General features: G+C 41.4%; 1 protein-coding gene and 1 long non-coding RNA gene across 4 annotated transcripts in view; one reads left to right on the plus strand and one right to left on the minus strand.

Moving 5' to 3' along the window:
- Positions 1-20,824, minus strand: part of LOC146008833 (cGMP-dependent protein kinase 2-like) — a 165,818-nt gene that overhangs the window by 101,469 nt on the left and 43,525 nt on the right. For all 3 annotated transcript variants that reach the window (XM_083148590.1, XM_083148591.1, XM_083148592.1), the window contains 5 exons: positions 14,498-15,113; positions 10,463-10,629; positions 8,581-8,694; positions 5,566-5,671; positions 684-747 (listed from right to left, as the gene is read on the minus strand). In XM_083148590.1, the coding sequence (XP_083004716.1) occupies positions 684-747; positions 5,566-5,671; positions 8,581-8,694; positions 10,463-10,629; positions 14,498-14,961 (915 nt within the window). In that variant the 5' untranslated portion in view covers positions 14,962-15,113. The remainder of the gene's footprint in view (positions 1-683; positions 748-5,565; positions 5,672-8,580; positions 8,695-10,462; positions 10,630-14,497; positions 15,114-20,824) is intronic.
- On the plus strand, positions 1,429-8,737 carry LOC146008835 (uncharacterized). The gene is made up of 3 exons (XR_014444576.1): positions 1,429-1,578; positions 5,211-5,279; positions 8,607-8,737. It is a non-coding gene; the product is annotated as an uncharacterized LOC146008835 (long non-coding RNA).

A 20,824-nucleotide genomic window follows, 5' to 3' on the forward strand; every position in this document is an offset into this window, starting at 1 on the left:
TGTAGTAGGATGAAAGAAAAACTGGTCAATTTGTAGCCATCTTGAGTACATGGGAAAAACTGATCATCTTAGCTGTACCGTACCAATGCATTCAGGGAAAGAATTCTAGGGTCAAAAATCTATTTTTAACTTCGATTTTTAAACAAACAAAACACTGTGCAATTCTAAATTAACTTTTAAATGGTACCTCATTTATCAATTTTGGTTAAGTATAAAAGGTGAAAAAGGGATCGTCACCAAAGATCACCTTCTAGAAATAATATATACTGTATACAGGCCGGCTATACCATTAGGGAGCTTTAGGCAGCTGCCTAGGGCATCGGGATCTTTGGGGCTCCACAAAAGTACAGATGTCTAAGAAGAAGACATCTTTGTTGTACTTAATGCAGGTGGTGACTGAGGCATATCTAAGATGTCACCTCAACACCTTCACAAGTGGGTATTGGTGGCAGTGTGGAGTTGCCGGGGTGGCAGTAGACTGAAGTTTTGCCACGGGTGCCAAGAAACCTACACCGGCCCTGAAGCCAAATGTGGATAATGCAGTTTGAGTCTCAAAGCTGTTTCTAAATGTTTATACATATTTGTAGCCAAAATGGTTACAAACATCTGACTTAATGTAAGAACAATGCACATACAACCACATGCTGTACAAACAACCGCAGCATATAAAAAAATATACGCACAACTTCCAGGCAGTCTACTATCTTGGATAGCTTCTCTTCGGGTAAATCTTTCAGTAGTGCAACACTGAAAAAAAAAAAAAAAAAAACATATTAAGAGAAGTTATATTCCTAGAAACGACATTTCAAATATACTTTGACAGCTCTGTAATACATTTCCCACTTCTTGTCTGTGTCAATATAGATTTTCTCCCACTCTTTCCCAGTAATGGAAGTTGCCCACACTTCTTAATGACTTCCTTAGAGTCGGTTCAGCTGACTCGGAGAGACAGCATTGTATCTAAATGGCACATGACTTTTCAAATTTAATAGACAATGACTCCCCTTGTCCCAGATACATAAAGATTATCCATAGTCTTTCCTTGCCCAGGATGTCCTCTTTAGTTCAGAACATTGATACTGTTTGCAGTGAGGTTTGTGAATTGTTCATTTCACCTGTGGCGGTCATTTAAGTAAACGACTTGTCGCTCAGTGAAAACTCCATTGCTAAGTCAAGGGAAGCTTAGGTTTGCATTACTACTGCAATAATGCAGGGTTGCTGACTCGTGAGACTCCCGGAATCCTGGGACATCTCACGGACTCCTGGGAGAAGACCCATTACTCCCGCAGCTGCCACAAGATCATCTGCACTGCGTACTTCGCATGCGCTAGATGCCCGCGATCACCTGTCACTCTGTTGCCAGCGCGCTCCAGGAGGTGAAGTCTTGCAACGGAAGCGTCGCTAGGCAACATTGAATATCATGGGACTACAGCCGGAGAGGCTGCAGCGCATGCAGATCCCAGCAGAGAACAGAGCGGCGGGGGACAGAGCACACACCGGGGGACCAGACTGGTGGTTACCAGTAACATCATCAACTGCAGACGTTTATAACATCAAAGCGCACACTGCACATTAAAGGTACCATAAGCGGAGGTGCACTGCAGGATGGTAGGAACCTACCGCTGGACTGTCATGCATCATCCCAAACTGTTGTGGTGCGGGCCAGGTTATCACCCACACCTCACCTCCATCCCCATTATTCCCAGCTCTGTTGTATAACAGGACTATATATTTTTTACTGCACCATTGTTTACGTTTTGTGATTACATAATAAATAGCATTAATCATTATTAGACGCTCTAGCCGCAGCATGGAGCCCTCACATTTTAGGCAGCAGGTTACAGCAGTTGTTATGGGGACCAAGCTGGGAGATGATGAGAAGGCATCAGCAATGCAGGGACTGAAGTAGCGAGAGGGGTCTCTATCCATGGTACCGAGCAGAGGCAGGGTGCAGGACAGCTGCCGGAGGGGCCCGGTAGCCAGGTACAGCAGGGCCCACATGGCCCGCCCCCTGGCGACACATGGCCCATCCCCTGGCAATGCAAGGTCTGCCCTCTGGCGACGCAAGGCCCGCCCCATTTCTTTAACTTTTCTCCCTGAAATTATTTTTCAAAAGTAGGCAACCCTGCAATAATGTAATGCACCCCTAACCCCCAAGACTGGCATTACTACTTCCACAAATCATTGTGTTATCATTCATATCTCGTATGACATGTCAGAGATAATGGCAGCTTTTAAAAGCAGTAGCTTGCAGACAGGAAAGGAAGTAAGCACAGAAACTCATTAATATTTGCACAGGCAGCAATAACAGAAGCATTTTTAGCACATAAAACACCATATACAGTGCTGTAGATACTCGTAAGGTTTTTATGCTTTCCAGGCATACAGTATGTTAAGAGTTTTCTTACTAATATTTTGTATCAATTGTGTGCAGTATTTCATTGTGCACCTTGCTTAATGAGGTGCCATCATTCTTTGGCTTCCTTCTGTGCTTTTCAATCATATCTTATATCAATCATTTATCAATCATATATCAATAAGTACAAATGAACGCATTCCTTGCCCTGGCATACGTTTTTGGCTATAAATGTACACTATCAGCATAATGAGCCAAGGCAATCGAAATTAACAATATACAGTAGTATACTATTTATCTGTGGCGTAATACTGGCCATACACGCTGCAATACGTGCGTGCGTTCCGTGCTTTACAAGCACGGATCACATTGCATTGCATTGCCTGTGCATGCATTGTGCATGCAATGCGATGCAATGTGATGAAAACAAAGTACAAAAAGTATGCGCAAGCACATACTTTTTGTACTGTGCGATGAGGTGCCGCGGGAGCGCGCACCTCAAAGGACAGAACGCACAGCCCGCATCGCAGCATGTATGGGCTGCTTTTCTCTAGGAGTCAATGGAGTCATCAGATGCCGGGCTCCTGCTCCCAGGGGGGCACCTCTCCCCCCTGCAATTTTAAATCAGTTAATTGAAAAGCCCTCAATATCACATCTGTGGCTGACTACCTTTCCTAGCAGGACCATAGATGTCACAATCCCTTTATTCTAAACATAATTTCTGCAAGTGTCACACCCTGTATTAGAACCCCTGACCTTTTCCTCTAGAAGCAGATACCTTACTTATTAGGATGCATGCTAATTCTAGCTAAATAAAGTTACTACACTACATAGATCTGCCTATAATATATATATACAGTGTAAAATGGTGTGTGTCTGTGTGTGGCAACTGGAAGAAACTTATGCCATTGCTATTTATTATACTGTAGTAAGCAATAAATCATACAAAAATCCCTTTTTTAGGATGATGTTGATTAAATATATGTTGTTTTAATTCTATGACATGGCGATAACATAGAAATTTGTAGAGCGATCACTAAAGTACCTCTTTCTCCATAGTACTTTAGTAATAACTGGGGCTCGCTTGTTAATTTTTATAGAGGGGTTGGCATGTTGTATATCGAGTTGATGGTGATGACTGATACATCTATATGCCAGGCCAAATTTCATGCCACTATAACTAAAAATACTCACGATAAACTACAATTTCAGAGGCGTCAATTTATGCACATTTGGGTTGCTAATCCCATGTGTAAAATAGACATATTTTAGATGCTGTATAAATTATTTTAATTTTTTAAAGTTATTTTTCATTCTTGCTTCTGCAAATAAAATGTATCTCAGCTCTAAATGGCAATATCTGGATTTTTTTTTTTTAATAACCTATAGCAGCTTTTCCCAACCTGGGGTACTCCTACCCCTGGGGGTATGCTGCAGACCAGTTGGGGGTACTTAAAAATATTATTGGTAATAGCAGAAGAAGTCTGCTGATGGTGGAAGAAGTCTCCCATTGCCATCAAAACAAACCCTGTTGTGTCACTTCTGGTTCCGTGTGCAGCAGCATCAGCATCTCCTCATGCATTTGCCCTACCAGCAATCCACTGGGAGCTACCTGTGCTACCTTCAGACATCAGCAATCATCTGTCCCGCGCTGACTTTGGTGGAGGAAGCAGCGGCAATAATCCTACAGGCGTTAGCCTACATTGTGGCAACCTGCTACAATGTAGCAGTAGAGAATGGTATAGCGCTCACCTTGATGAGTATCTACTATAGCTGCTGGTCTCTAAGAGGGGGCTGTCCTCCCGTAATAATGGCTGAAATAGGGGTGTAGAGACCTGTGCTTTGTTGGTTCTGTATACAGTGAGTTATGCTCAAATTAAATGCCAGAGTGATCTATAGCATAAATGTTATCAGATTTTCATTGGTTTGCCTTATCACGCCTTATCACAATAACAACCAAATGCTTGTATTTAAGCAATGCTGCAAGTTTGTGCTGCACAAAAAGTGATTTAAAATCGTGTTTAGGTTATGCAAGAGAATATGTAGTACTTAAATGTAAGCGCTACTGTACCGGTAACAAAACAAAATATATTTGCACTTTTACTATATGTTATGGTTGTCATGGAGTGGAAAAGAAAAGAATCATTAATCAATATAATTTCTTTGATATACTCCATGGCAGCTCTCTCTGTATCTATCTGTGTTCATAGTTTCTGTTTTGTAGGACAACTTCAATAGATTGTCAAGGACTCCAAAGGGAAGGAGAAGTTGTTCTACATACTGTACTCTATTGTACCTTCATTTTTCCAGCTATAAATATGTACAGGTCGGGTCTCCCTTATCTGTGTATTCCGAAAACCAAAATATTCTGAAAACCATGGTTTCCGGGATCTCCGGGATCCTCTATAGCGGCATCTCCGGTCCCCGGGGTGCATTGCGCGAATGAGCGGGAGCACCGGTGATGTCATCAGCGCACCCACGCGCAATGCACCCTTGGGACTGGGGATGTCGCTGAAAAGGATCCGGAGGCCACTGTGGATGCCAGGGGACACCGTGAATGCCGGGGGATGTCGAGGCACCACCAGGGGACCAGGTAAGTATGAAAAAAAATATTCCAAAATCCAAAAAAATCCCTTATCCAAAATGCTTATGGTCCCGATCATTTCGGATAAGGGATACTAAACCTGTATAATATTGACACAAAATTCTGCACCATAAATTGCAGTATTTTTTTATTGAGACTTCACTTGTCCATGTCCAAACTTGGGTTTGTGTGGACAGAATTGTGTAGTGAAATCATCATGGCACATATAAGGAAAATGACAAATAATATGATTAAATATTTGTTTTAAAGCAGGGACTGAACAACTGTCCATCAATCAGATCATCAGGTTTTTCCAAGCAGTACAAAGCTTTTATGAAGGTAAGTGTGCTCATTTTGCAGGAAGCAGTACTTAGTCACTGTAAAGATGAGTATATTGCTGATGTGGCAGCAGTAAGGGCAATATGTGCAGGCATAGGAGCCAGCTCTGTGGATGATCGAGCACTCCCAATGCTTGGATTGTCAATAAACACTTTGATGGATAGTTTGTGGAAATAACACAATTTCTACATTCAACTTACTACTACAAATCCCTCACGTGTTAGTTAGTGATAAAAATCCATGGGTGGGTGCAGAAATAAGATTCTAATGGAAATTATTAAATTACCTGCGGAGAAAGCTGAAGTATTCCTGATGCTGAGCCTGTGCTGAACTCATCATGATGTTCTGGAAAACTTGCCTGTCCAAGACCCAGATCTTTGAATCTTTTACCGCTGTATAGGAAAAACAATAAATAAATAAATACATAATTAAATTAATATGTGTATACACACACACACACACACACACACACACACACATACATATATACAGATGGAGCGCTTGTGGTTCTTGCAGGGGCTGGTGGTTGGATCGCCAACCATCAGCCCCCACCAGCCGCTGGAAGGGGACATGCGCACAAGATGCGTGTGCGTCCCCTTACTATGGAGCTCCCCGCCGGTCCCCGCTGCTTCGCCCCTAACCCGCCCATCTCCATTAAGCGGAGATAGGCAGGGTTAGCATCCCCCGCTGCCCGGAAACTCGCTAGCGGGGGCAATCTGGTGAGCCCTGGCGCTGGCTAAGAGGCGATCCATCTGTACATGCATAAATACTGTACATACATACATACACACTATATGGACAAAAATATTTGGCCACACCCTCTAAATATTGAATTTAGGTGTTTCAATGAGACCCTTTGCCATAGGTTATAAAATCAAGCACCTAGCCATGCAGTCTCCATTTGTCATACAAAATGGGTCGTTTTGAAGAACTCAGTGACTTCAGCATGGTTCTGTAAAAAGATGTCACCTTTGCAATAAGACGCTTTGTGAAATTTCATCCCTGCTGGATATTCCAGTGATATTATTAGAAAGTGTAAGTGTTTAGCAACAACATAAACTTAGCCAAGAAGTAGAAGATCAATAAAAAAATCACAGAGCAAGGGCAACATCTGCTACGGTGCATGGTGCGTAAAAGTTACCAACTCTCTGCTGCTTACATAGCTCAAGTTCTGTAAGTACCAAAACTGTGCCATCAGGAAGCTTAATGAATGGGTTTCTAAAGCTGGGCGGCTGCATACAAGACTCACTTCACCAAGTACAATGCCAAGCAGTGGTGTAAAAGCACATGAGTGGAGTGGTATAAAGCACATGAACACTGGACTGCAGAGCAGTGGAAATGGATCCTGTGGAGTGATGAATCACTCTTCTCTTTTGGCAGTCAGATGGGCAATTCTTGGTTTGATGGATGCAGGAAGAATGTTGCCTGACTGTCTTAAGTTTGGTGGAGGAGGGATAATGGTATTTGACTGTCCTTCAGGGCTTGGGATTGCCCCCTTATCTCCAGTAATGAGAAATCTTAGTTCTTTAGTATATCAAGACCTTTTGGACAACGCTATGCTTTCAAATTTGTGAAAACAGTTTGGGGAAGGCCCGTTCTATTTCAACTTGACTTCCACCAGTGCACAAAGCGAGGACTATAGACAAGAGTTCAATGTGGAAAGACTTTACATTCCCACACAAAGCCCTAACCTCAACCCCATCAAGCACCTTTGGGATGAACTGGCACAGAGATTGCAAGCCAGGTTCTTCTCGTGCAACATCGTGGCCTGACCTAGTAAGGCTCTGAAGAATAAATGGGAACAAATTCCTGAAGAAACACTCCAATCTTGTGGAAAGCCTTCCAAGAAGGGCAGACGCTGTTAGAGCTTGGAATGGGGGGGGGGGGGGGGGGCACATCCATATTAACGTACATGTATTTGAAAAAGTTTTCATTACAGTCCCTGTTGCCCAAATACTTTTGTCCATATAGTGTATGTATGTGTAGATATATATACATATATATAACTTTGCTTATAAGACAATAATCCTTCTGATAGCTCTTGTAAACTGGTGTACCATTTAATTAATAGAAAATCAAAATGTCATATACCACTATACTAGTCTGAGTAGCATATCACTTCTTACTACAGTTCTAACAGTAAAGGAGGAAAGAGCAAGTCTTCATACTTTGCTGCAGGAACTGTAGGTGAGGATATATGTGCCCACACTGGAAGCCAACTGAAGCAGCTGGCCCATAGCCATGCTACTCTTGCAAACGGTACCTAATTTTGGGCTTCCTCAGACAGGTAGGTCTATAGATGTGTCCCCATAGCATGTGGCTCTAGTTGCACCTTCTTGGTGTGCCAGGTCCCATGCAACTTGGCCACGCCGAGTGTCTTTTTTTCTAGATTACACTGATCAAATGAGGTTTGACATTCATAGATCTGTGTGCAAATGAGTCTGAATCTGTATAAGAAGTGATACAATATAGCAGCCATTGCTTCACAGGCAATGGGCTTCATCTGAGACTCTGCTGTGCTGCATGTTTGGTGCCAAACGGTGCATTGATGCTACGTATAAAAGGACACATATCTGCTCTCTGCTACCTGTAACATATGGTATCTGAAAAGTTTATATTTATTGAAAGAGAAGGGTTCAAATGTAATATACCTGCATTACAAAGAATCATCTATATTGGCCATGGGGATATTTAATAAATAGGCACACAGACTAATAATGTTACATCCAGTACTGCAGTGCACATAATATTATTATTAATCTTAACCCAAAACCCCAATATTATATCAAATAATACATATAATAATACATATAACCTAACCTAAAGTTTACATTTAAACTGCAAATATAAGTCTTAACTGAAGCAGAGATCCTCGTTCATTCTCTAAAACTATCCCAAGTCCTTACTCAGCTAGGGTCTCACATCAATATTCAGTCAGTGCAGAATCTCTGTGTAGTCATCATGATATTTTAATGATTAACATGCATCTCTGCCCTAATTATCATAGATACACAAGATACTGTTTCCAATCTTTATAGAAAAGAGCAACTTTATTAGTTCAATTACAAGTTGCTCAGTAACAGAAATGTGTTTTGCAGCATCTTCAGCTTACTGTTACTTTTACTGGTGAACTGAAAATCATGCTCAAGCAAGGTTAATTAAAATCAAATAGGACTTGATGAAATACGTTATGGGAATTGTAGCCTAGCGCACAAAAGGATAACAGGGCATAGATGTTCCTGATGTATTATTTATTGTTTTCTCTCCTGTATACTTACTTAGCCGTGATACTGACTCATACCTTTCACTGTGGCTGTTCTTTTGCAGTTATACAGAATTGCTAATTCCCCAAAAGCAGTCCCGGGATGCATCTGCCCTAGCAGCCGAGTGTTCTGAATGACATCAAGCAAGCCCTCTGCAAAAATGAAAGGATTACATTCAAAACAATGTGTTTGTTAACCCTGGTATGATTTCAACTAGATCTACATAGGTTACACATGCAGTTCGCCTCCAGTGCACTTACTTGATGTTGATAGCATTTTCAGCAAGACATAGATCTTTAGACTGTACAAAGACATTTAATCTAAGTGCATATATATATATATATATATATATAGAGAGAGAGAGGTCAGACGGTGGCACTCAGAACAAAACGACACACAGGCTGGTTATATATATATATATATAGGCGCTGCGAGCTGGCACTCAATTCAATTCGCCAAATGCCCCGGTGCCTTCACTGAAATAGTACAAATGGCAGGTGAACGATGAATAGTATCCACAATGTGGCACTCAAAGGTCTGTACTGTTAGTTGAAGCTAGCGAGCGTCTAGTGCGCGCACGCCCCCTTCAGTCTGATGGCGGGTCCTGGCAGTTGGCGATAGAATCGCCAGGACCCGCAAAAAAAAGAGAGGTGCTCCATCTGTATAATGAATGTACAATATATAGAGGGAGATATATCAAAGTGTGCAGAGAGATTAAGTACAAACCGATCAGTTTGCAACTGTAATTTTACAGACTGTGGGCCAGATGCACTAAGCTTCAAAAGTGATAAAATGGAAAGTGATAAACAACCAACCAATCAGCTCCTTCCTAACATTTTGAAAACACAGTCTGTGACATGGCAGATAGGAGCTGATTGGTTGGCTGTTTATCACTCTCCATTTTATCAGTTTTGAAGCTTAGTGCATCTGACCCTGTGTTTGAAGCTGATTGGGTGGTACATTATCTCTCTCCAAGCTTTCATAAATCTCCACCAAAATGTTATTAGAGGGCAGCACAGATTGTGTAATGGTTAGTATTACTGCCTCACAGCACTGATGTCTTGGTTTCAACTCCCATATAGGTCACCTCCAGGTGCTCCATTTACCTCCCATATTCTAAAAATATACTGATATTGGTTAATTGATTCACAACAAAACATTAACTAAAGTGTACTGTATACAGATGTAGCCTCCCTCATCTTGGCCACCAGCCTCAGCAATCGTGAGTAGAGTCACACCCAGGCATGGCTAGTTGCCCTCGCTGACCTATCTATATATTTGTACACAGGGGCTGGTTGAGAACTGTCAGTGGCCCTGGAAAATTTTATAGAAGAGGCCCAACATGGTCATCACCAAAGGTACAGACGGAGCGTACTCCATCTTTACAGGGGCCGGCGGTGCTATCGCTAGCCCCCCACCAGCCATCGGAAGGGCGTGTGCGCACATGAGACGTACATGCGCCCCATTCCGATGGAGTTCCCCCGGATACCCACCGCCTTGCCACCAGTTGCCGACTGCTGCCCCCTCCTCCCCGCAGCCCCCCAACCCTGCCCATCTCCCTGAAGTGGAAACGGGCAGGTTCCCACCACCGAGCCGCCGAGAGACTGGGACATGCATGTTGGACGCACGTGCGTCCCTGTCTGACGGAGTCCCTTGTGTTTTTCTTTTGTAGATCCACTATCGCCTCCTATTGTCACACCTGCACAAGTGCAGCTACTGTACTTTAATTTTGTGTGCCATTGTCTCATTGTGAGAAGACATATAGGGAATTAGTAGGAGTGCTGGTCCTTGTAGTGCCACATTAGGGTCTCATGGGTTACCTCTTGGTAAGCTAGTTTTCACAGTAAAAGCATATATGAACCAATATATGGACTTTTGCATTTAATTCCCACACAAAAAACAAATGTGTCCGTTCCTTACCTGCCAAGACATAAAGATGGTTTCCTGCTGCACCCTCCTGAATAACAAGTTGTGATTGGCTGTACAGCCGCTCATACATACAGTCCACCATTCTCCGTACATGTGATGCCTCCAGCTGCCTTAAGAAGTCATTACTCATGATTGCTCCAGTGATTAGCTTCTTGGCACTAGAGATAAAAATATACAGTACATTTGTGCTTTATTCATACATATTAACAGCATAATACTTATGATATTGACAGAGAATCACGATTAAAAAAGTGTCATATGCTTAAGATATGAGCAATAAATGTATTGGAGGGATTATAACACATTTCTCAACAACAAAATGTCAATATTTGTGCTGTGTTCTCACACAGCCGAGGATAAATGTCATTGTGAATATCATTTTCACAACAGTCTGCCTCAGGATGAGAAGGAGGAATACATTCGAATGTGTCTCCACATGGCAGACTGTACCCAGTAATCATTTTAAAACAAAGACACATATGTTCTTTCCCATATTTTTAGTGGTATGAAAAAATTGCTTTGTTAGCCACTGGAATAATTCCAAATGGTTACCTCATGGGAGTCTGACTTTATGGCATTTTCGAAGATGATCATTAAAGTGATATCAGAAATGCTCAGCGGGACTGTAACCTTTTAGTAAGAGGACTAATTGTTTTTCAATTGGGCGGGTGATGGTTTGACGATATACGATGAGAACTGCTGCTGGGAAAAGGGCGACAACATTTGTCACAGACAGAACAGAATTTTCTAAAAGTTTCATATGCTCAAATCTACAATAGTTTTTAAAAGGGGAACTAAGGCAGTAAGTAATATATACAATGGGCAAGTTGGTAAATGTAACTGTGTTTGTATGGCAGGGTAAATGTAACTAGCTATGTTTGTATGGCGGGGTAAATGTAACTAGCTATGTTTGCATGATGGGGTAAATGTAACTAGCTATGTTTGTATGGTGGGGTAAACGTAACTAGCTATGTTTGTATGGCAGGGTAAATATAACTAGTTTTGTCTGTATGGCGGGGTAAATGTAACTAGCTAAGTTTGTATGGCGGGGTCAATGTAACTAGCTATGTTTGTATGGCTGGGTAAATGTAACTAGCTATGTTTATATACAGTAGCTGGGTAAATGTAACTATCTATATTTGTATGGTGGGGTAAAGGTAACTAGCTATGTTTGTATGGTGGGGTAAATGTAACTAGCTATGTTTGTATGGCTGGGTAATTGTAACTAGCTATGTCTGTGTGGCGGGGTAAATGTAACTAGCTATGTTTAAATGACTGGGTAAATGTAACTAGCTATGTTTGTATGGTGGGATAAATGTAACTAGCTATGTTTATATAGCTGGGTAAATGTAACTAGCTATATTTGTATGGCGGGGTAAATGTAACTAGCTATGTCTGTATGGCGGGGTAAATGTAACTAGCTATATTTGTATGGCAGGGTAAATGTAACTAGCTATGTCTGTATGGCGGGGTAAATGTAACTAGCTACGTTTGTATGGCTGGGTCAATGTAACTAGCTATGTTTGTATGGCTGGGTAAATGTAACTAGCTATGTTTATATAGCTAGGTAAATGTAACTAGCTATATTTGTATGGCGGGGTAAAGGTAACTAGCTATGTTTGTATGGTGGGGTAAATGTAACTAGCTATGTTTGTATGGCGGGGTAAATGTAACTAGCTATGTTTGTATGGCGGGGTAAATGTAACTAGCTATATTTGTATGGCGGGGTAAATGTAACTAGCTACGTTTGTATGGTGGGGTAAATGTAACTAGCTATGTTTGTATGGCAGGGTAAATGTAACTAGCTATGTTTGTATGGCGGGGTAAATGTAACTAGCTATATTTGTATGGCGGGGTAAATGTAACTAGCTACGTTTGTATGGTGGGGTAAATGTAACTAGCTATGTTTGTATGGCGGGGTAAATGTAACTAGCTATGTTTGTATGGTGGGGTAAATGTAACTAGCTATGTTTGTATGGTGGGGTAAATGTAACTAGCTATGTTTGTATGGCGGGGTAAATGTAACTAACTATGTTTGTATGGCGGGGTAAATGTAACTAGCTATGTTTGTATGGTGGAGTAAATGTACTTAGCTATGTTTGTATGGCTGGGTAATCGTAACTAGCTATATCTGTATGGCGGGGTAAACGTAACTAGCTATGTCTGTATGGTGGGGTAAACGTAACTAGCTATGTTTGTATGGTGGGGTAAATGTAACTAGCTATGTTTGTATGGCGGGGTAAATGTAACTAGCTATATTTGTATGGCGGGGTAAAGGTAACTAGCTATGTTTGTATGGTGGAGTAAATGTAACTAGCTATGTTTGTATGGCTGGGTAATTGTAACTAGCTATGTCTGTATGGCGGGGTAAACGTAACTAGCAATGTTTGTATGGCTGGATAAATGTAACTAGCTATGTTTATATAGCTGGGTAAATGTAACTAGCTATATTTGTATGGCGGGGTAAAGGTAACTAGCTAAGTTTGTATGGTGGGGTAAATGTACAGTAACTAGCTATGTTTGTATGACTGGGTAATTGTAACTAGCTATGTTTGTATGGCTGGGTAAATGTAACTAGCTATGTTTGTATGGTGGGGTAAATGTAACGAGCTATGTTTGTATGGTGGGGTAAATGTAACTAATGTAAATGTAATCTTCAAAGATTGCCTCCAATGTACCCGGTATATCATAAAAGGAGACAAGGTTCTCTCTCAGTACAGATATTAATTTTATTGAACGGGATATAACAAGGGTGGTGTGCATAAAAACAGAATGCACAAAATGTATGCAAAAAAGCAAGGGGAAACAATACCTGAAAGGCAATGTATGGCCATCCACTGTCAGCCAGGTAGTTCCCAGATGGTACCATCTGGGAACTACCTGGCTGACAGTGGATGGCCATACATTGCCTTTCAGGTATTGTTTCCCCTTGCTTTTTTGCATACATTTGGTGCATTCTGTTTTAATGCACACCACCCTTGTTATATCCCGTTCAATAAAATTAATATCTGTACTGAGAGAGAACCTTGTCTCCTTTTATGATATACCGGGTACATTGGAGGCAATCTTTGAAGATCTCACCCATTAACTGGGACCCAAAGACACCTTGATAGGAGTACCATCATTAGTGCACATGTGAGTAAGGTACGCACCTGTTGCAAACCCTTTTCCATACACGGAGGTGCTCTGGTGAAATCAAAGATACCTTGATGTGGATGTTCATGCATTTTTTTGTGTGAGTGAGGGTACGATATTCCCTTGGGAGCTTTTTTATCTGTCTACTATCAGTACACAGACCCCTCATTTATCACTGTTAAGTATATATCCATATATCCACACTGAGAGAGAATTTGTTTCCTTTCACACTATATACCGAGAAAATTGGAGGTAATCGCTGAAAATCCCATTTGGGACCCAAAGATACCTTGATAGGAGTACCATCACCTGTATATATGTGAGTACGGTACGCACCTGTTTTAAACCTATTTCCACACACGGAGGTGCTCTTTCTGGAAAATCTAAAGATACCCTGATGTGGATGTACACGCACTGTTTCGTGTGAGTGAGGGTACGATATCCCCTTGGGAGCCTTTTCTACTGTGCCCTTCAAACCTTCTGTCTATTATTCATACACAGACCCCCATTGATTGCTGTCATTTTTTGTTTTTTCCTCATAAATCTGTATGAGCCTTTGGACAGCCATCATATTGGGTCAACAAGAATCCAGCGCCCCCTATACACTGATTACTTCTCTACATTTCGGTAAATGTAACTAGCTATGTTTGTATGGCGGGGTAAATGTAACCAGCTATGTTTGTATGGCGGGGTAAATGTAACTAGCTATGTTTGTATGTTGGGGTAAATTCAAACAGCTATCCTTTTTTGGCAGGGTACATTTCAGATATGCTTGTAATGCCATGACACATGCCAGTAAGGCATTGCAACTGTAAACAAGCTGTTTGAAGCTACAGTACAGTATGTTGCAGTTTACAAAATGACTGTGGCAGCGTTCACATCTGTTCTTACCTAGAGTCCTTTCGGATGCAGGTAACATCAGGGTTCTGACAACTGGGACTGTAATAATGGCGTGAAGTCGGCTCTGCTGAGACCCCTTCCTTAGCTTTCTGACGCCGGTGGGCTTCTGGGGCTTTCTCATTGTACTGAGCAGGCCCTTGGTTTATAACACTTAGAAGCTTCTTCTTCTGACTACCCTTTGGGGACAGCTGGACATTATTGTACCCAATAGCATCCTGCAGTTTGTCAATCTGAATGGATTTTGTTTCCAGTTCCTTTTCCAACTGTTTGATTTTGTCATCCTTTTCTTGCAGCTCTTTCCATTTCTGTCTCAGCTCCTCTTCCAGCAGCAGCACCGTCTCCTGCAGTTTAGTAAAGGCCCCAGAGGAATGTTCTCTCCTCCTAGAGGAGAGGCAGCTATCCTCCCTTCTTGGGGCTCTAATAGTTCCATTTCCCATGCTGTTCTGATTGTACATCCCGAAGGAATGGTACTTTGCTCAATAATTGCTTCTTAGATGTCTGTTATTCTCATGATTCTATTTCAAAACTCTCAAAATGTTGGTTAGAGCAAATACTTCATCCAGAATAAATTTTCATGTTGAGATTTACTATTAAATCTATTCATAACCTACAAATCATAAAAAAACAAAATAACAGCTGTATTATTTCCATACTTGATGCATACTGTACGTTTCTGTCTACTAAACCCACTGCTAGCCCATTGTGATATTGTGCACAGTATTGCAGTACTATTATTTTGTTTTATTGCAATACCGCACTTCAGCAATTTCATGCATTTACTTTTATACAAATATGTCCTCATACGTCTAGCCTGAATATGCCACACAGCGGAAGATGCATGCCGTCGGTGAACTGCATATTAATCACAACACGATGTGACTAGGACGTATCAAGAGACTGTGCTGATGAATTTGGTACATTATACTTGCATATACATTAGTGTGTAAATGAATCTGTATGCAGGACATAACGGAACCTGGCGTGCAGAAAAGCCACAGCCGCTGCATCATAGCACTTCATATGCAGATTCAGAGACTCAGTTGCATGCATACAAATGCCACAAACACTGGCATATCTGTAATGAGTGCTAGGTGTGAAGTGCACATGGGCCCCGGGTCTAGTGGGCCCAAACACCACACACCCTGCTCCCATTTATTTATATTCCCCTCCATTTGGCCAGCACTGACTGCAGAGCTGCAAAAATCACTGGGGAAATGTCTAGGGTGTGGTATGGGGCTCCGGCAGTGGGGATGCCGACATCCTGATCCCAACTGCCGGTGCTCCGACAGGGGGGCGAGCTCACTATGCTCACAACAGGTTATATTCCCCCTCTATGGGGGTCGTGGTCCCCCACAAGGGAGAATACCCCATGTGAGTCGGGATCCCAACTGTTGGAGCGTCATCCGGCACCAAATGTCTTCCCGTGGCCATTTTCCGGTAAGTCACACATGCGTAATAGAGGTGGCCCCAGGAAGCATGTATACAGAGATGTGTACCACCGGAGAGGTGGGGGCCCAATCGGACTCTGCACATCCCCCCCCCTCCTCTCTTAAAGTGACTCTGCTTGCATATCAAATTAATCAGTGTAGAATCCCGGTGCATCCTGTTCGCATCGTTTTGTTACCCTAGCAGTGTCTCACGCCTCCTTTCCTGCCAAGAGGAGATGTTTTACATACAGCAGCAAAGATGTATGAGGACACATCTGTATGATTAGCTAGACGAAGACCTAATATAAGACAATCAGAAATATTATTTTTGATTTATTTATTTATATTGTGCTCATATTTAAATTTGGTCAAGCCCTGCCAAATAATTAAAAATTAAACATTCATTTAATTTAAATATGTAGGGAATATTCATAAAAATTAGTGTTCAGGCAACTAGGAAGAAAAGGTTGTGTTGCCCATGGCAACCAATGAAATGCTGGTGTTAATTTTCTACATATGCTAAAAGAAACGCAGCATATGATCAGTTGCTATGAACAACACCTTCTTATCTTCACTGTTACCTGTCAAAAAATGATCAAATAATAATTACAACTGAATAGTAAAAACCAGACTCAAAAAAACAACATTGACACTAGTAGCATTTTTTTTAATCAACAAGATAATAAGCTATGCAAAATCATACATTATTTAGAAATTAAATATTCATTAAAATGTATTCTTTAAGTCTGTATCACAGAGGACAGGATATTAAATAGTGCTGCATGATAACTTCTGTAACATCCTATTACTAATGTAATTCTACCACAGCACCCTAAGGCAGTACACATTCGCAAAACATCCCTGACTATGCACATAGGCCCTTATTCAGATCTGATCACAGTACAAACTTGTTCTCAAAATGGGCAAAACCATGTGCACTGCAGGTGGGGCAGATGTAACATGTGTAGAGAGAGTTAGATTTGTGTGAGTTATTTTGTTTCTGTGCAGGGTAAATACTGGCTGCATTATGTTTACACTGCAATTTAGATTTCAGTTTCAACACACCCCACCCAAATTTAACTCTCACTCTGCACATGTTACATCTGCCCCACCTGCAGTGCACATAGTTTTTCCCATTTTGAGAACAAATTTGTACTGCCATCAGCAAGGGCGTAACTTTCATAGGTGCAGGGGGTGCATCTGCTATGGGGCCCAGAGCTGTGAAGGGCACACTTTGCCTGTCAAAGTATCATGTCCTATATACATTTTTTTAGCATTAGGTGATAAATAGGGGCCCTTACAAAATCTTGCTAAGGGGTCCACATGTATCTAGTTATGCTACAGATCTGAATAAGGGCCATGGCCCTTAAGTCATACCCGCTTACTCTACCAGAAGGAATTTTAGAGAGTAATTCTCGACTCCTGTGTCAGCAGAACAACCTACTGGCTTGAGGACAGAGGGCCAGATTCTCTAAGCTTCAAAAGTGATAAAATGGAGAGTGATCAACAGCCAGCCAATCAGCTCCTGACTGACATTATTCAAACACAGTCTGTGACATGGCAGGTAGGAGCTGATTGGCTGGCTGTTTATCACTCTCCATTTTATCACTTTTGAAGCTTAGAGAATCTAGCCCTATATATGTTGAATTGTGATGTTACGCCCTGCCCTCCTCTGTGTGATACCATGATTTGTGACATTGCACAGTTAGATATAGAGCTTTATGGCAGGAATCACATTACCCTACCACTGCTAAATATCTCAAGAAGCCCTACCCTTTAGGTATTCCAGATTGACAGGCATGCAATGTCAGCAAGTATGACAGAAATATGGACAACAATCCATCAGAATGATTTAGTGCTGCTAGCAAACCACAGCCCTTTCCACAAATGTTAGCTAATAACCACTAGGGTATATTAGTGCATTTATGGTCACCATTACTGAGCCACCATAAAACAGGCTCTAGTCTAGAGCCTGGTGGAGTGATAATGTGGCCGGTGATAACTCAGCAGCCAATCAGCTCCTGTTAATTTTCAACCCCAGCCTGTAGTTGGGAGCTGATTGGCTAGTGCAGTGGTTGCCAAACTTTGAGCATCAAAATTTTTTCCAGGCACCCCTAGGCCAATTGTTAATTATTGATAAATTCAGAAAAAAATATTAAATTATGAAAATTGTTTTTATATGTCAACATTAGGGTCAGTTACATGGTAAGGGACAGGAACTGATATGGTTTGTCCACATGTTATCATTGACAGCACTGGTTTCACATGTTATAATTATTATAAATAATTATATTTACTATATTTATTATAATAAAATTATAATAAATAATTTTACTTGGTCCTGGTCACCAACTCAGGGCACCCCTGCAAGTGTCCTGGGGCACCCAGTTTGGGAACCACTGGGCTAGTGTGTTTTCACCGGACACTCTATCACTTAACCAGGCTTAATAAATCTGCCCCTCAGCTACTGTACATAAGAGAAACGGGTACAGTAAATAGGTGCATTGTATACTGATTGAGGTCTGATTCTTATCCTTGCCACATCTCATCTGTATAAACCACAGCATAAACCAGGTGTGTGCAGAAAGATGATCAATTTCTCTCACAACAGCTGCTCTTTTCTGTTTCTGCCTCCTCAGCTGCAGAGTGTATGAGGTGGAGGAGGGTAGCAGTGTTTGCAGATACATATGTGTCCTTGACTCCTTATACTGTATATCTAGCATTTTACTGCTACTTAGTGCAACTTAGACACCATGCCCCAGATACAGCAGCTAGCCTAGGTCTTCCACACATTATCATATTTTTTCATCACCATAATGCATCTTTTCCCCATCATAGCTGCAAACAAACAGGATCATAATGTACTGAGTGCTTAGAATACTGTATGTACTGGGGTTTTTTTTTGCAACAGTGTATATATGCACAATGCAGCGAGGTGAGAAGCGAGGCTCAGTCATGTCTACACCAGACGTTTGGACCCATTCATCTTCCATCTGCAGTGATGTGGAGCTAACCACCAGGGACCCAACAATGCTTTGATAGCATAACCTACCACACCACCAATAAAGGGAGAGAGGATGAAAAGGGTGACACCCTGCCCCCAATATTTTGTATAAAAAAAGTATGTTTTTTTAATGCTTTTATTGTACCAATAAATCACTTTGTCATCTTGCTTGATTATATTCATGATCCCTTACATACTTTATTTAACTTTATTTAACGCCAACATTTATTTAACGCCAATTTTTATTCACATTTATTTATTTATTAACAGTTTCTTATATAGCGCAGCATATTCCGTTGCGCTTTACAATAGCAGACAGTGATACAACAAAACAGGGTATTTACAGACAGTCAAAATGTAGGAGGGCCCTGCTTGCAAGCTTACAATCTATAGGGAAATAGGCATTGATACATAAGGATAGATACTGTATTCTTTATTGCATCAATTCCACCATAACGCAAGGTTCCATGACTGGTTCTGGAATTTGATAAGCTTGCCTGAAGAGATGAGTCTTCAGGGAACGCTTATAGGTTTGGAGACTGGAGGAGAGTCTTATTGTGCTTGGGAGGGCATTCCACAGAGTGGGTGCAGCCCGAAGAAAGTCCTGCAGTCGGGAATGGGAGCGGGTAATGAGTGTGGATGAGAGACGCAGATCTTGGGAGGAGCGTAGAGGTCGTGTTGGATGATATTTTGAGATAAGAGAAGATATGTATGTTGGTGTAGTTTGGTTTATGGCTTTGTGTGTAAAGGGCCAGATGCTCCAAGCTTTGACCATCGAAAGATGTGGCAGGTTCCCCCTGGCATTTAAAACATCCATTTGAAGCTTGTACGCTCGTATGAGGTGTGTGAGGGGGGGCAGGCGTACCACCATTTGCCGGTTCTGGTCGACTCTCAAGGGTGCGAATTTGCATCCGATCGAATCAACCAGATTCAACCACTGGCCACTGGTAAGTACACGTAATGCTATTTTCATTCAGTTTCTCATAAATTACAGTAGGTGATGGGGTCCTGTCCAGTAGGAGAGACCAAAAATGTTAAGATTGAGGTAAATCGATCATAGCTTATGAATTGATAGAAGAGAGACCCCTGGCTTTAGGAGATCCCCCAATTTAGAAATGCTCAACAAATTCTATTCCCAAATCATTCCAAGAAACATTAGCGGAGAGACTGGGAATGACATCAGGTCAACTCAAAGGATGATAACAGATGCAAGGGGATATAGATATAGCTTGGCTTGCAGGCCAACAAGATCTTGACGGAGAAGCTCAGGATGGGACACACGCACACACACACACACACACGTATGCACACGGTTTTAATAAGGGCTGCTCTCTGCATCATAGTTTTTATTTATAATGTTGCTATTACAATATGTTTTCCTTTCTAGCATTATTCAATATTTTTACTCCTAAAACAAATGTAATGTCCAAAACATATGAGAAGCTTAAAAGAGATTAATGTTGTATTATAATTGAAAAGAATATGAGGATACTTTTATAGTTTAAAACTACTGCATGCGTGGGAAGCGCAAGGCTGCAGCGACATGAAGAAATGCTTTCAAGGCAATCGACCAGCACAGGAAAATGTCAAGCAGTTTAACAGAGACACAGTGTTATTAGAATTAATGTTTTTGAAGCCTGGACTGTTTGTTTCAGTACCTGTACTGCCCATTGAATTTAGCCAGTTTCATTAGAAGTAGTTACACCGTGAAAAGAATATTATTTATTTATTTACAGTTTCTTATATAGTGCAGAAGATTCCATTGCACTTTCCAATTGTAGACAGTGATAAAACAAACTGGGTAACAACAGACAGACTTGGAGGTAGGAGGGCCCTGCTGCAAGCTTACAATCTATAGGGATATATGAGGGAAACACCAGGACAGGC

The sequence above is a fragment of the Crinia signifera genome, chromosome 6 (genome assembly GCF_055691185.1).
Source record: "Crinia signifera chromosome 6, ASM5569118v1, whole genome shotgun sequence".
Classification (NCBI taxonomy): Eukaryota; Metazoa; Chordata; class Amphibia; order Anura; family Myobatrachidae; genus Crinia; species Crinia signifera.